At 66.8% G+C, this 14,672-nt stretch overlaps 1 protein-coding gene across 1 annotated transcript in view; it reads right to left on the bottom strand.

The window, feature by feature from the left end:
• Window positions 1–14,672, bottom strand: part of PHACTR3 (phosphatase and actin regulator 3) — a 112,822-nt gene that overhangs the window by 48,897 nt on the left and 49,253 nt on the right. The window contains exons 2-4 of the mRNA XM_036229221.1: window positions 9,100–9,261; window positions 7,830–7,907; window positions 1,965–2,147 (exon numbers count right to left, since the gene is read on the bottom strand). Coding sequence (XP_036085114.1) covers window positions 1,965–2,147; window positions 7,830–7,907; window positions 9,100–9,261 — 423 coding nt within the window. The remainder of the gene's footprint in view (window positions 1–1,964; window positions 2,148–7,829; window positions 7,908–9,099; window positions 9,262–14,672) is intronic.

The raw sequence follows: 14,672 nt of genomic DNA on the forward strand, positions 1-14,672 counted from the left end.
GCAGACGTCGGTTTGGGATCTCGTAGAAACCGACGGGTTAACGTCTGTTACAGCCTCAGGAGTTGCCTCAGAGAAGAAAGAGCAGAGGAGACTCGGCTTTGCGAGCTCCAGGCCGTCGGGATCCAGGCCTCGGGGCTGTCCCCTGTCCTCGCCAGCAGAGGTCGCTTCTCACCCACTGACGGCTCCACAGAGGCTCCGGTCAGGCGACCAACCGCAGGGCCTGGTGCGGCGGAGGACAGAAGTTCCCGGGCCGGGCTCCCATCCCTCCGGGGTGGGGGGGGAGGGACAGGACCAGAGTCTCCACTGCGGCCCCCAGACCCGGCAGCACACCCCACCCACAGGACGGCCCTTCCCACAGACCTGTGCTGGCGAATGCAGCCCCGACCGTCTGGATAGAGCCCGCCTGGGTGCTGGCGAGAGCCGGCTGGCTCCGCAGAGCTGAGCAAGCAGAGGGGAGCCACCGAGGAGAAGCGCCCAGTGCCAGCGGGAGGCGGGGCGCCCCCGCCTGGCAGAGCGGCCGGCTCAGCAGCCGAGGGCAGCGCTGGGCCATGAGGACCACATGTGGAAGGCCACGCTTCGCGAGGCCACGAGAATCACGCCCTGACAAGTCCGATGCCTGGGGATGGCGGGCCACGGGCGGGCCCAGGGGCCTCTGCGGGAGGGGACGGGACTGTCCCAGGGGCCACAGCTCCTCAGAGCCCAAACTCCTATTGTGTCCCCAAGTCAGGGGGAAACCGGAGAAGCACAGCCACGCCCCCTCGGCAGGAGCCTCCGGTGGCTGGAGGGCGCGTGGACGGGGCGGCCTGTGAGAAGCACGGGTGGGCCCTGTGTGGCCGGAGGGGCAGCAGAGGACAGACGCACACCCTCCGGCCGTGACGCAGACCGTCCTGCTGGCTACGGTGGCCACAGTGGCCCTGACCTCGCGGCCTGGACTTCCGACCCCCCACGCCGGAGGGGACATGGTTCCCGCCCCGCCGTGCCTGGCCCCCTCACAGCCACAGTGTCGCTAGGGGACAGGCTTTCAGCCCGACGGCGCGGTCCCCCGGGAGGTCTCCCAGAGCGCTGCTGGGAGGTCGGAGCGCGCGGTGGCCCCGCCCAGGCTCCTTGGCGGGATTCACACTTGGCTTCCCCTCCGCCCGCCTTTCCCCTCCACCCCCCCTCGGCCGGCAACGGTCCCGCCCTGTGCAGTTAGGGTAGCGGCCACCGCCAGGGCCCGCCGCCCGACGCCAGCGATCCGTGTGGCAGACGCTGTGCCAAGTCCTCCCGCCCCGCAAACGACCTGACGCGGGCCCCGCTGCCGGTCCCGGTTAACGCAGGGGACGAGTGAGGCTCGGAGCAGCACGCGAAGCACGTAGCCGCTCGTCACACAGGCGCGGGGCCCACCACGCCCGGCGCGTGCGGCCCGGGGGGAGGCCAGGCCGCGGCTGGGGCTCAGGCCCTCAGAGGTCCCTCCGCCTCCACCTGACCCACGGCCTTGGGGCCGCTTAGACGCTCCCTGGGGACACTGGCTCCTTGAGAGAGAGTTTTCTGCTCAGAAGCTCCCAGTGAACAAGCAAAGGAATCAGGGAAGAAGGGATACGAGGCCACCTGTGAGCATCTCTGTGCACCTGCATCCACCAGGCCACCTGTGAACGCCTCTGTGCACCTGCATCCACCAGGCCACCTGTGAGCATCTCTGTGCACCTGCGTTCACCGGGCCACCTGTGAGCGTCTGTCTCTAAGCACCTGCGTTCACCGGCCGTGACAGTCACCGGCTGGGATGGAGGAGGAAAACGCTCCGGCATGTGCTTAGGCCCCACCACGCGGCCAGGGGCGGCACAGCGCATGCCTGGGGTCTGGCCAGGCCTCCGAGGACAGTCTTCTGCTGGAGCTACTGCCCGGGCCCTGGCCGGGGACCCCAGTTGCCCACCAGGCTGATGGCCATCCTGGGAGCAGCTTGACCCCACAGAGTCTCCAGCCAATACCTGCATCGTCCGGATGGGCATCCGAGGACAGTGGCCTCTCCGGGGGATCCTGGTCCGTCCCAGTGGCCAGGGGGCTTCCCGGCCGGGCCTCCTCCAGGGTCAGCGCCTCCTGCTCGGGGGTGGACGGGTCGCTGCGTGTGGCTCGGGGGCCTCCGTCAGGGTTGCAGACTTTGCTTTCAGAATCTGCAAAAGAACCCCAGCTGTCGGCCGAGCCCGTCCCCTCCGACATGCTTTCATCCGCACCAAGCGCTGGGCCGGCCCGGGCGTGGCGCCCTGCACCCCTCCCCCACCCCGGAGTCCCTCTCCGCACATCCTCCCGCAGCAGCACCAGCCCGAGGTGGCCCTGGGCCTCCGCCCGGCCCCCCCACCCCCGCCACGGCCCGCCCATGAGCCTGCACTCCACACCTGCGGACGCCAGACGATGGCCCCGCCCTAACCCTGGACGCCGCCCTGCGGCCGGCTTCGGCCAGCGGGACGTCGGCAGGTTGGATGCAGCAGCGGCAGCTCCGGAAGTGTTCCCACAGCCCCGCCTGTCCCTCCTGGGTACCCTGGGCCGCGCCCCGGAGACACGCCCCGCCACAGGCCTCGGGGACGAGGTGCACGCAGCGGAGCCGAGGTCGACCGGGCCGGGGACAGCAGGGGACCCAGACGGGCTGCGCTGCTGCGCGACATCGCCGTGGCTACAGGTGGCTGCGCCCGCCCCGCGCCCACCCCGCACCCATCTCCTGCGCCCACCCCGCGCCCACCCCGCACCCATCTCCTGCCCCCACCCCGCGCCCGCCCCGCGCCCACCCCACGCCCACCCTGGGTCCCCGTCACGCACAGGTGTCTTGATTACCCACCATGCGCCCGGCACGACACGAGCCTGGGAAGGCTGGGCACAATGACACACCGCCCTTGCCCACAGAGGTCCACAGGGAGGCTCAGGAGCCCAGGACACCCCCGAGGACTGGCATGTAGACAGGCGGCCACCCCGGAAGGGTGGCACCGGGCTCCCAGCAGGGCCGAGAGAATGACCTGCTTTCCCTCTGCAGCTGCCGGAGCCTTTAAGGGTCTGGACCTTGCCTGATGTCACCCCCGGGGTCCCATCTTACTAATGAGGGCCCAGTGCTCGGGAGCTCACGACTGACCCAGGCCACACAGCCACAAGGCGGCGGCGGGTCCGGGCTAGGAGGCTCGGCAGCCGGTAGAAAGGCCCCCTCCTGAGACGCAGGTCACCGGCCCCGGCCCGGCCCCCGAGGCCCCACAGCTGGTCCACGGCTGGTCCCTGGAGGCCGGCACAGCACAGAGAGGGGGCGTGACCTCACACGCTCACAAGGCCAGGGGGCAGCGTGTGAGGACGCCGGCCTGGCTCGGGTTCCAGAGCTACAGTTTGCCAATTGACCCCTGACCCAGGAAAGGACGCAGACGCAAGCCCAGAGGACTCGCCCAGGGGACAAAACTAGATGCCGCCGAGTTCAAGCCGACGGTGTTCCCGGACCCTCTCATAGCTGATTTGCTCGTCCTTGACACGCGGCCGTGACGGTCTCTGCGCCGGCTTGCTAGGCCCGCGGTGGCAGAGAGCGGCGATGGCAGCCGGCGGAGGGCGCGCGTGCGGCACGGGTGGCCCGGCCCGCCCCGGCCGGACTTCGGGGCGTTTGGGGGAGGCTGCTTCTGCCCCCTCTGGGTGCCCTTAGACGGTGCTGGCCGTGGCTGTGACGTCACCGCTGACACCCATGGCCCGCCCATCGTCGTCACAACGAAGACGAGCTGGTGGGAACACTGACCGCGAAGAGGTCTCGGCCCCTAGCGCTGGCCCCAGGCCCCACCCCACCCCGCTTCTGCAGGCCAGCGGCCCCCGCGCCTGGACTTCTCCGGGCTCTGCCCGGCGCACCAGCTCGTAATCTTGTTCAATGAAAAGTTACAGTTCCCAAAATAGCCCCGGTGGCAGGGCCGTTGCTAGGAAACGCGGGTTGGGGCGGGGAGCCGTGGGCGCTGGTCCTGCCCGTTTCCCACCGATGCCCTTCCCCTCAGGCCAGCGGGGCACGCAGCCAAGCCCGCGTCACACGCGGAGCAGCTTCAGCGATGCATGCACACACGCGGCTGTGCACACACGGAAAGAGTGCGTGCACACACGCCGGCAGCGCACACGTGTGCGGATGCACACGCACTAGACACACGGGGATGCACACGCATGTGGACACATACATGCACGCACACATACAGACACATGTACACAGACACACACGTGCAAACACACACATGTGGGCTCATGCAAGCGGATGCATGCACACACAGACATGCACAGACACACATGGATGCGCACATGTGGACACACATGCAGACACATGCATGCACACACATACACATGTACGCAGACACACGGGGATGCACACGCATGTGGACACACATACGCAGACACACGCAGACGCTCGTGGATGCACACGTATGTGCGCTCACACACACAGACATACACAAGCACACACGCACGTGCGCATGCGGCCCCCGGCATTCACGGTGCACGCCCGGGCACGGACGCGGGTGTGCCCCGTGAGTGCACAGGAAGGAGCCCCGCCCAGGGTCTGCCTGGCCAGGGGCCCTCGCCTGCAAGTTCTTGGGGCCACCAAGCACTCGGGCAGCTCCGGGGGCATCTGTGGCCCGAGCCCGTGGGGGCCTCCCGGCCCCTCCCTGTCACCCCCTCAGCCTCCCAGGCACCGGCCCTGTGGAGTCCTGGTGACTGGGCAGCCACGGGCCCAGCGTGGGGGCAGCCGGCCACAGGGGGTGCTCTTGGCTGCAGGGAGCCCCGGGGCGGGAGCAGGTGCCGGCGGCCGAGGAAGCGTCCTTAGCCCACGCCCAGGAAGCCGCAGCTGCCCCTTCGTCCCCTGCCCCCGGGAGGCCTCCCGGGCAGCTGCACCCGCGGAGCGAGCAGGTGTGGCAGTCCCCCGGAGGGAGCCTCCATGCTCGCTCCCGCCCCTCCTGGGCCCCGGGCCATGCTGGGGGGCCCCATCGACCAGGCAGGACCCGTGACCCCAACACGAGGGCAAACCAGGGCACACAGGGCCTGCCCCAGAGCTCCGCTCGCCCCCAGGGAAAGACGTTTTCCGAGCAAGGGCGCCCCGGAGACAGCCGTGCGAGGAAGAGTCCACCCCGGAGCCACCAGCCGCTCTACACGTCCCGTGTCACGGCGTGGTCCTGGCTCGTGGGAGGTGACACAGTGGAGAACTCAACCACGCAGCACGAGCCAACGGTGGGCGCACGGCCTCCCCTCCTGCCCCCAGCCCCGGGCCCCTCCCCCGGGGACCCCAGGACCGCTGCTGACAGGCCCCTCCAGCGTCGCCCTGGGCAGGCTCCTCGCAGGCCACCCGCTTGCCTGCCCTCGGCTGCCCTCGGCTCCCATGGCCCCTGGGGGGTGCCTCTGTCACCTGGCCGCTTCCTGAGGACCCTGCCTTGACTCCATGTTGGAGAGAAGGGTCAGGGGAGACACAGGCACCGTCGGTACCGGGCTCCCCTCCCTCCCCCCTTTCTAACCTCCCTGCTCCCACCCACTTCCTCGGGTTCCTCAGGGGGCACCCCGCTTCCTTTCACCACAGGGCCCTGCCAAGGCGGCTTCTCCAGGCCGAAGACGCCCCCTGCTGCCCGGGGCCTTTTGGCTCCTCAACCTGGGCTGCAGCGAAGCCGGAAGAAGCCAGGAGGTTTACGAAGCCAACCCGCCCAGGCCCCACCCCGAGCGCGTGCGTTAATTGCTGCCCAGGTGACCCCTGCATGTGGCAAACCGAGATCCAGCCTTCAGAGCCTCTGCCAACGTCATGGCCGACCCCCTGACCAGGCCTCAGTGGCTAAAGCAGGCCCTGCCCGCAGCAGGTGGTCAACGAAATGCGCCAATTAAAAAGTGCGCTTTCAACTCGAGGCAAGAGACTGAGTCTCAGGCCCGTCTAGTTCCTGGTCCACGGTCACTCAGCAAGAAAGAGCGTCCTGCAGGGGTCCCCGCCGCCCGCCCTGCCCCGGGCCAGACCCAGCCCACCTCCAGTGGCCTATCCCCCGAGCTACTGGAGTCCTCACCTCTAGATGGTTGAAAAAAATCAACATAACTCACCACCCACGAAAATTTACGCAATCCAAATTTCAATGTACAGATGAAATTTTCCGGAGGCGCGGACCCCCCCACCTGGCCACGCATTGCCGGCTCTGGCCTCTCAATGGCAGGACGGGGCCCCTGAAGCTCAAACGCCTACCCCTGACCCTTTCCGGCAGAGGCTCCCAAGCGCCTGGCTGCTGTGGGACGGCTCCGTCACACGCGTGGAGGCCGGGGCAGCAGGCCCCGCGGCAGCACGGCCCCGAGGTCACCCTGACGGCGCGGCTGCTGCCGCACGGCCGTCCCAGGTCTGAGTCCCTGGGACGAAACCCTCTGACCAAGACCCAGCACCACGGGGCTGCAAACTGCCCTCCCCGCTCACGGGGTCCTCCCCTCGGCTCCGCCCGCCCCCTCCCCCTTATCCCGGACAGGAACGGGATCCACATCTCCACCCTCCGTCCACCGGCAGCCACGTTTTTTATAGAAACGGGACTCAACCCTGGCATTATTTCCCCTTCCCCAAGATCCAAAGCGAGGTCCGTGGGCGACAGAGTCAGAATGCCTGAGTGTGGAACTTTTTGGTCCCATCTGGGTCAAAACAGCCCAGACCGCCGTCTCAGCAACGACGCCCCCTAATCGGGAGCGTTGGCCGAGAGCGGCCGGCGTCGGGCACTGCGGGCCTCAGCACCACGCCTTTCTCTGCCCTGCGGAGTGTGACTGTGAGAACCGGGCCCCCCTCTTCGTGGGTGTCCCCTGAACATGGCGACCTCAGAACACCTCGCGCCCTGAATCCGCGGGACGGCGACGGAGGCCGCCCGGTGCGTTGGCCTGTGAGCGCCCAGACGGCCGTCCCGCATCAGGGCGCTTTCCGGAGCGGGACTCGCCCCGCGTGCCCTCCCAGTCCTGACACGTGGCGGGGGGGGGGGGGGGGTTACAGAGCCGCTGCCCGCGGTTTAAGGCTGGAAGCGGGTGGGGACTCGGAGTTTTCCGCTCTCTCGTCAGGGCCCCCCGAGGCCAGGCTCCTCCCAGCACGAGGGACAGCGTGGTCCAGAGACCCGTCAGCTGCAGTGAGGTTTCCCGAAGCCCCTCACCAAGCCGAGGCGTGTCAGCGAACCGGGAAGCACGGGGGACCCACGTGCTGGCCTCAGGCCTCACGCTGTCCCTGACGGAGGCAGTAACCGGTGTTTCTCAAAGGCGCCGGCAAAGGTGGCCACTCAGATGCCACCGAGAAGACCTCAGGCCAGAGCTGGACAGGGTCTCGGCTTCCCCGCTGTGGCCAGGGCAGCTGCCTGCCGGACCCCACACTCCCTGCCTGCAAACCGGGGGGAAGGCTGCGCCCCGGGCCGAGGATGCAGGGGGGACGGAGGGGCTAAGGCGGGTACCAACCAGCACGGCGCCCAGACTGCCATCGATGGTTAGGGAACGATGGCAGTGAAAATAAAGTGGCCAAATCGAGAATTAAAATGCGAAGAGGGAATTAACTAAAAGCCACCACTTCAGAGCAACCGGGACTAACCACCAGCTCAGCGGGAGGCAATTAGAGACTCCCCAGGGAAGTGAGGCTCAGCTCTGCGCCCCATGGGGCGGGGGTGGCCTTGCGCTCACCGCTGGGCTCTGAGGCCCCGGGGCCCAGCCCATAGGTCAGGACTCGGGGACTTCCCCAGCCGTGGAGGCCCCCCGCGGGCCCGGCCTCCGAGGGATGCCAGCCTCCCGACTTCCATTCCGTCCTGGCGAGGCCCCTGGGTCCACGAGACGCCCGGCTCTGCGTCCCCGGGCCCGGCACCCCGCCCCCCCGGGGCGGCCCTCGCACTCACCCTGCTCCATCATCTCCAGCAGACCCTTCTTGATGAGCTCCTCACGACCCTGCCGGCTGGCCATCTTCTTCTCCAGAGCTGCACACACACAGACAGGGGCGTCAGGCAGGCAGGGGGCCCGCTGGCAGAGGACACAGCGAGGCAGCAGGTGCGGCAGGGCTAGGGGCCCCCGGCCCACGGGGAGGGGGCCCCCGGCTTTCCCACGGAGCCGCCCGCCCCGGGCCGCACACCTGGCGTGGCCGCCGGAAGCTCGCTGAGCTCACTTTTAAAACGACCGTTCCCGTGATTCCTGTGAAAGGCAGCGCCTCGCATGACACCCCCTCTGGGCCGGCTCCCGCCGCCATCTGTACCCCCGCCGTGTGCTCCTGAGTCCCAAGGGCGTTTTCCTGCGGTTCCCGTTACCGTTTGCCGAACATCCTGACCATTCCTTACGTCTGTTCGTAGCCCGGTGGCCACGAGGCTGTCCCATCTACCGGCCCCAGGTTAAGGCTCTCAGAGAAGGCGGACGGGGACACAGGAAGCCGGGCCCCCATCCCCTTCCGCCGACCCCGACATGCCCTTCCAGCCTCCCCACCCCAGAGCAAAACACGCCGCAACCCACCCACGTTCTCCCCGCCTCTCACGCCCCCTCCCCCCTCCTCCCCTGGGGGTGGGGGCGCTTGCTCTGTGACAATCTCCTTGAACCGCCCAGAAAACGCTGTGCCTACAGCGGAGCCCACTTTCCAAATACAAACCTACGTAACCCTCAGACCCTTCCTCTGAGACGTGGACAGAGTGTCGGCTGCTAAGCCTGGCCCACGAGGGCCCATGCGTCACCTGTGGGTGCCTGCACTCTGCCCGTGCGGGCTGTAGTGGGGACAAAGCAGCCGGCCCGCCTGTCGGAGCTTAAAGTCGTGGCAGACGACCAGCAGGCAGTGACAATAAAGTTACTTAATTTGTTCAGAGTTATTTACTGAGCACCTACTATGTGCTAAGTGCTGAGTATGTGCTGGTGGTGGTCGCTGGGGAGCAGAACCAACTCGGCCCCCCTTCGGGGAACGTGGGCTCTAGTGGGGGAGCAGGCTGCGAGAAGCCATTAAAGCGCCTACTGTGTGCGGGCACAGAGGCGCGAGACAGGCGCGGCCCTGCCTGGTGCCGCCCTGCTCCGGCAGGCTGAGGCCCGGAGGCCAGGGGAGGGGCGCGGCCCGGGCGAGGCCGAGTGGCCCCCGAGCGCGTCGCGTGCGGCCGGGGAGCTCGGTGACGGCGACGCAGGGCCCGGCCCGGTGCTCACCGGACGTCGTCTGCTTCAGCTTCTCGTTTTTCTTTTTCCTCCATTTCCAGGGTTTGAAGATCCGGCCCAGGGTGGCCAGCTTGCTGTTCCTCCTCACCGGGGGGGTTCGAGTCCCTGAGACCAGATATTCAGAGCGCGCTGGGGGGGCGGGGTCCATCTCATCTGCAAGACGAAACCGGAGGGCTCCGGTGACTGCCCACCCCACGCGACTCCGGGGACGCGGGGTGACGCCCCGCCCCGGGAGCCGGCAGTGACCCTCCAGTGCCGGGGCTGGGCGGGGCCCTCAGAGCGGGGGCGCCCCTGGGGCCCGTTCCCACCGGTGACGCACGGTGGCTCGTGCCAGCTCCTGAGCATGTGCCCCATTTCTCTTCCCTGGTCCCCCTCTCCCAGCCCGCGGGGAGCCCTAGCTCGACTCTGCCTGCGGCCACGGCGACTTGCAGAACCATCGGCTTCCCGGCGAAGGCCCCCCGCCCCCCGCCCCCTACCCCAGGACCTGTGCTTGCCCCGTGCGGCCTCCGGAGCTGCTCCCCTGGTCAGCGCCGTCTCCACCCCGCACGCGTCAGCTGCTCGGCTAACTCCGGCCCCCTCCCCAGGAAGTCTCTCCCCGCTGCCCCGGGGCCTCTGCTCCTGAAGCCCCTGGCCTGCACGCCGAGGAGCGGCCATGGCCCCTGGCACGGCGTGGGCTCTGCCGTGAACAGCCGCAGGACGACTGAGCCTTGGACGGACAGAGCAAAGCAGCGCCGGGTCCCTTCCCCGTTCGGAGGACGAGGCCATTTCGTGTGGGGCGCAAATATATGAGGTCCGAGGACACGCACGGCCCCGCTGTGTGTCACGCGAGAGACCGGCAGGGCCCGGGCTCGGTCGCCATCTTTCCCCTCGGCGACCGCGTCCCGACAGGCGGGAAGGAGCGCGGCAGGTGGGGTGCAGACGGCCGGCCTGACATCGCGAGGTCAGAACATCCAGCACCCAAAACGCGCAGCGCGGGCCAGCGGCGGGCGAGAGGGGGGACCACGCACCTGCTGGCGAACGCGGAGAAAGCACGTGGGGCCCCCAGGACGGGGGAGCACGGCTGTGGGGGGGCCGGAGGGAGGACGGCATGCACGTCACCCCAGGGTGCACAGGGCGTCTTTGAAAGGGGGGTGGGGGAGAGCTGAGGCCCTGGGCCCCGAGCCCGGAACCCCAGCAGGCTTTTCCCTGCAGCCCCACGAGGCACCCGTCAAGGCGCGATCGATTACAGCCCCCCGTCACGGGAAAACGGCTGCTTTCCCGAGCCCGAGGAATCAGGCCCTCGACAGCTGGCCGCCCCCCCCTTTGCTGGCACCCCGCGCGGCGCCTGGCACTGCAGCGGAGGAGCGAGAGCGAATCCGCGAACGCGTGGAAGACTGAGCCTGGGGGTCCGAACCCCGACGCGGAGTCGGAACGCAGGTCCCCGGCTGCTGGCACGGGCTCGGGGCGGCCTCTGTGCCCCGTGCCGGCGGGGTCACCGCAGTGCCTGAGCGCGCGACCGCCAGGGCTCGCGCCCCCCCGGCTGCCCCCCCGGCAGCCCTCGGCGCAGATGGCACCCCCCTCCCCGCCCCTGCTCATTAGTGAGGTGCTAAGGAACACCGAGAAGGGCGCTCGGGAGCCTGGCGGCGGCGGCGGAAGGAACGGCGGGCCCCGGAGCACTGCGCATCCCACCCCGCCTAGACGCGGGGCCCGTCCCGGCCGCGGCCGCCGGTCCTTCAGCGTGTCCACTGCAGGCACACGGCCCGAGGCGGCAGGGGCCACACCCTCAGGTGCAGGAAGGAGGGGGTGAGGGCGCGGAGCCCGGGTTCAGGGTCACACGGCCAGTAAGCGGCGAGTCTGGCCCTGGCGCCCAGGCTCTCGGATCCACAGCTCACTGTCTGGGCCTGGCGCCGGGGTTTCCCAAAGTGTGTTCCGTGGAACCCTGGCCTTGTGGGTGAAGACAGCCCAGAAAACACCGTCTACGCTAAAGCCCCCTGGGAGCGTCCCCTACGCAGGACCCCAGTAAAGGCTCTGAGAAGTCCTGCCGTGAGCAGTCCTGGCCGGCTGTTCGGCCAGCTGTTCCCAGCCCGATGGACCAGGTGACCCTGTTTACATGTTGGTTTTCCGACCGCAGCAGCGGCGCCAAAGCTGCCCGATGGAGGTGGAAAATAAACCTGAGCTCGGGCCGCGCGAGCGCGCTCCTGCTCAGCACTGTCGGCGGCCACGCATTTTTGGAATATAGAAGTCTCTTCCCCAATATCTGCATTTCGAAGATAACAGGATTCTCTAAGGTCCTCACAGAGGCTGGACCGCAAAACGTCCCAAGTCTCTAAGCCTCTTCCAGCTACACGCAAGGGCGCAGAGGTCGGGACGAGACACACGGGCGTCCTTCCTGCCTCCGGCACCAGCGGAAAATTCGAGGCGTGATTCAAGCAGTTTCCTTCCCCTCGTGTGCAGGGTGGAGAAATCAGCACATCGAACGGGAAGGCCCATCTGCTCAGCATCAGCCCCACGACTCTGCCCACGGCCGCCGGTGGCTGCCAGACACATGGCCAGTTCTCCGAGCGAAAATCAGCTCCGATCTGTACATCGAGTGGGTCTGAAAATGCTGCAGGGAGAGTGAAGCCAGGAGTCACCACACAGACAGGGGTGGGGGAGGCGGGGGGCCGGGGAAGGAGGAAGGTGCGGTCTGGGCACCCGGCCTCGTCTCCGCCGTTGTCCCGTCCTTCCTTGCTCCTGGGCTTAGCAGAACGCTCCGTGTGTGCGCATGGGCGGACTCTCGTGCCGACGCGTTTGCAAGAAGCCCGAAGACGTTGCAAAGACTAAGAGCTGCTTTTAGAGACATTCTCCTAAAGATCCTACTTGACAGAGAGGGTTTAAATGAGTGTTTCAGAGAGGAAAAAACGGGAGAATAACGCATCAGGAGATTGCATCATGGTAGCACAAACTTAGACAAATAATACGGCCCATCTTCTTCGGAGCCCGTTCTGGGCTTTATAAAGCTGAAGTGTAAGGTTTACATAACGTCACTCGAAGATTAAGGACAGACAAATGTTAATTTAAAAACTATGCATACTTGAGCATTTTTTTTCCCCCAGAGAAATTAAACACATTTTAAAAGCGGGAAGATTCTGAGCCACCAGATTTGTATTTTGAAAATGCATCCCACACTCGCTTTGCTTAGGTCAGAAATAGACAAACATTTTCCAGAAAGGGCCAGACAGTAAAGCCTTGGACGTCGTGGGCCCCACAGTCTCCATCGTGACGGCTCTGTCGCTAGAGCATGCAGGTGACTGTGGTGACATGCCACTTGCCGAGCAGGGCTGCATTTCGGCGCGACTTTATTTACAAAAAGTGGTGGCAGGTGGGTTTGGTCCGCGGCCCGCAGTCTGCCACCTCCCACTCTGAGTGCTTCGCTTCGAAAAAGTCTTCAGGGTGCAGGTCCTGGTGGAGGCTCCAAGGGGACAGAGAGGGAGCAGGACCGGCCCCGACCCTGCTCCCTCACCCTGAGCCTCACTTCTACGCAGGGGTCTAGGCCAGCGTCACCCCCTCCCAACTCTGCGCCTCCTCCCTGGTTCCCGGTGGGGTGTGGGAGCGAGCCGTCCCCGGAGGCACCCCGTCCTCACAGCACCCACGGGGGGGGGGGTGGAGGGCATGCTCACGGGGCATCTGCTGTGTACATCAATGTGCGTGTGACAAAGTGTGTCAGTCACAAGTGCGGAAAACGGGAACCGTCCACACACGGCCGCTGGGCGGGTGTGGCCTCACCCGGAGGACCGGATTATTGTAGCACGGGAGCTCTCGCTGGAACGTCTCCATCGAGGTAGTGAGAAGGTGCGTCTCGCCTGCCGCACCGATCGGGGAAGAATCGCAAACCGAGCTGGCCCCAGGGAGGGCCTCTCGAGAGAGCGGTGGCCGCCGGTGTTCACTGCCAGGCTTGGGTGTGCGCGCGAGCCTCTGCCGACCGTTACGACGGGGACGAGTGCCGTGCCCTCTCTGAGCTTCGGGCTCCTGGCGCCTGAGAAATGGGTCGGTCGACTCTCGTACTTACTGCAAACGACTCTCATGAGTATCAAACGCTTCCATGCACTAGGAAGGCTGGGCGTGGCGTCTGGCACACAGCGCCGTGTACTAAGCAAACGGTGGCCACCGTCGTCACCTTCGTCATTGGTTCTTCCCGGCTCCGTGGCTGGCCTTTCAGCCTCTGGCGCACAGTAGGCCACGCAGTATTTGCTGAATGAGCGAAGACACTATAGAGATCCTGGGGAAAACCGTGTGGCTCTCAAGGGAATCACACACACACACACACACACACAGAGCAAACAGCCCCCGCGGGTCTTTGATGTGCAGCAGAGTGGACATTCCCTTTTAGAACCAAACCACCAAAGACAAATGAAGAAAAAAGAATCCAGGTTCCTCCTGCAATCGGCGAGGACCAGGTCGGACGCTTTCGGAACTGCCCACTACGGCCGGAACATTAAGGTATTTGGAAGAAACACGAGAGTTTCCAAAGACCTGGAAAGCAAAACCCAGCGAGACTTGGGGAGGAGCCGGGTCCCCAGGGCACAGCAGCCGCGGGCGCTGTGTGCGGCGGACACTCCTGCCGCGGGGGGCGGGGGCCGAGCCGGGGGAGAACCCGACATGCAGGCAGAGAAGGGGCTCACGCACGGGGCGCGCTCGGCGGGCACCATCAGCTGCGCAGCCTTGGTGGGTCCGGCAAGAGACAGCGCCCCCGGGCCACCCTCGACGGGGGTCCCCCAGCCAGCCAAGGGCACAGGAACTGGGAGACACGAGAGGCCGCAGCCTCCGTCCGTCTCGGTCTCGCGGGAGCCCGCGGCCGCGCGTGGGTGCTTTTAACGTTTGCAGATGCCTGCGTGTGACAACGCCATGGGCCTCCCGGGGCCAGCAGGCCGCTATGAGCGGCGTGGGCCACGCGAGGAAATGGTGACCTTTCAGGCCGCAAGTGTCGGCCTCCTGAGAGAAACGGTGCCGACCTCACACGGCGCCCTCTGTAGGTGACGCGGCAAGACGCCCGCCCCAGCCCTCAGGGCACGCACCTCCAGGACAGCCGAGGGCCGCGGGCACTCCGAGACACGCCGCACGCACGGGGCCCCGCGCCCCGGGGCCTCCAGTCCCACCCACGACTTGGAGGGGCCTGGGGTCCCACACCACGGACCCCACTTCGCACTGGCCCCGTGACCACAGGCAGGTCGCAGGCCTCTCCCGGTCGCTCAGGGGTCCTTCACCGCATGACCTGTGACAACGCTACTGTCACCATCAGCCACTCCCACGACACGGGCCGAGGAACCGGCCACCAAGTCACATGCCCAGAGCCTGCTTACCAGGCCGAGGCTGGCTGGGGGCCACGCGCTGGCCTCGACCTCTCCCCAGGGCGCGGCAGGCTGAGGACACGTATATCTGCATGCGTCAGGCCAAGTGCACGGAGTCCCGCCGAAACCCCACGGAATCTGGCAAACAAGAAGCCACCGCAGGAAGACAACCCGGAGGCAGCAAATTCCCTTCGAGAATAAGCTACAAATAAGAAGGAACAGCATTTCGCCCCGGCAGGCCACCTGTCAGCCAGACAG

Source organism: Rousettus aegyptiacus, unplaced genomic scaffold (assembly GCF_014176215.1).
Source record: "Rousettus aegyptiacus isolate mRouAeg1 unplaced genomic scaffold, mRouAeg1.p scaffold_m13_p_12, whole genome shotgun sequence".
Lineage (NCBI taxonomy): Eukaryota > Metazoa > Chordata > Mammalia > Chiroptera > Pteropodidae > Rousettus > Rousettus aegyptiacus.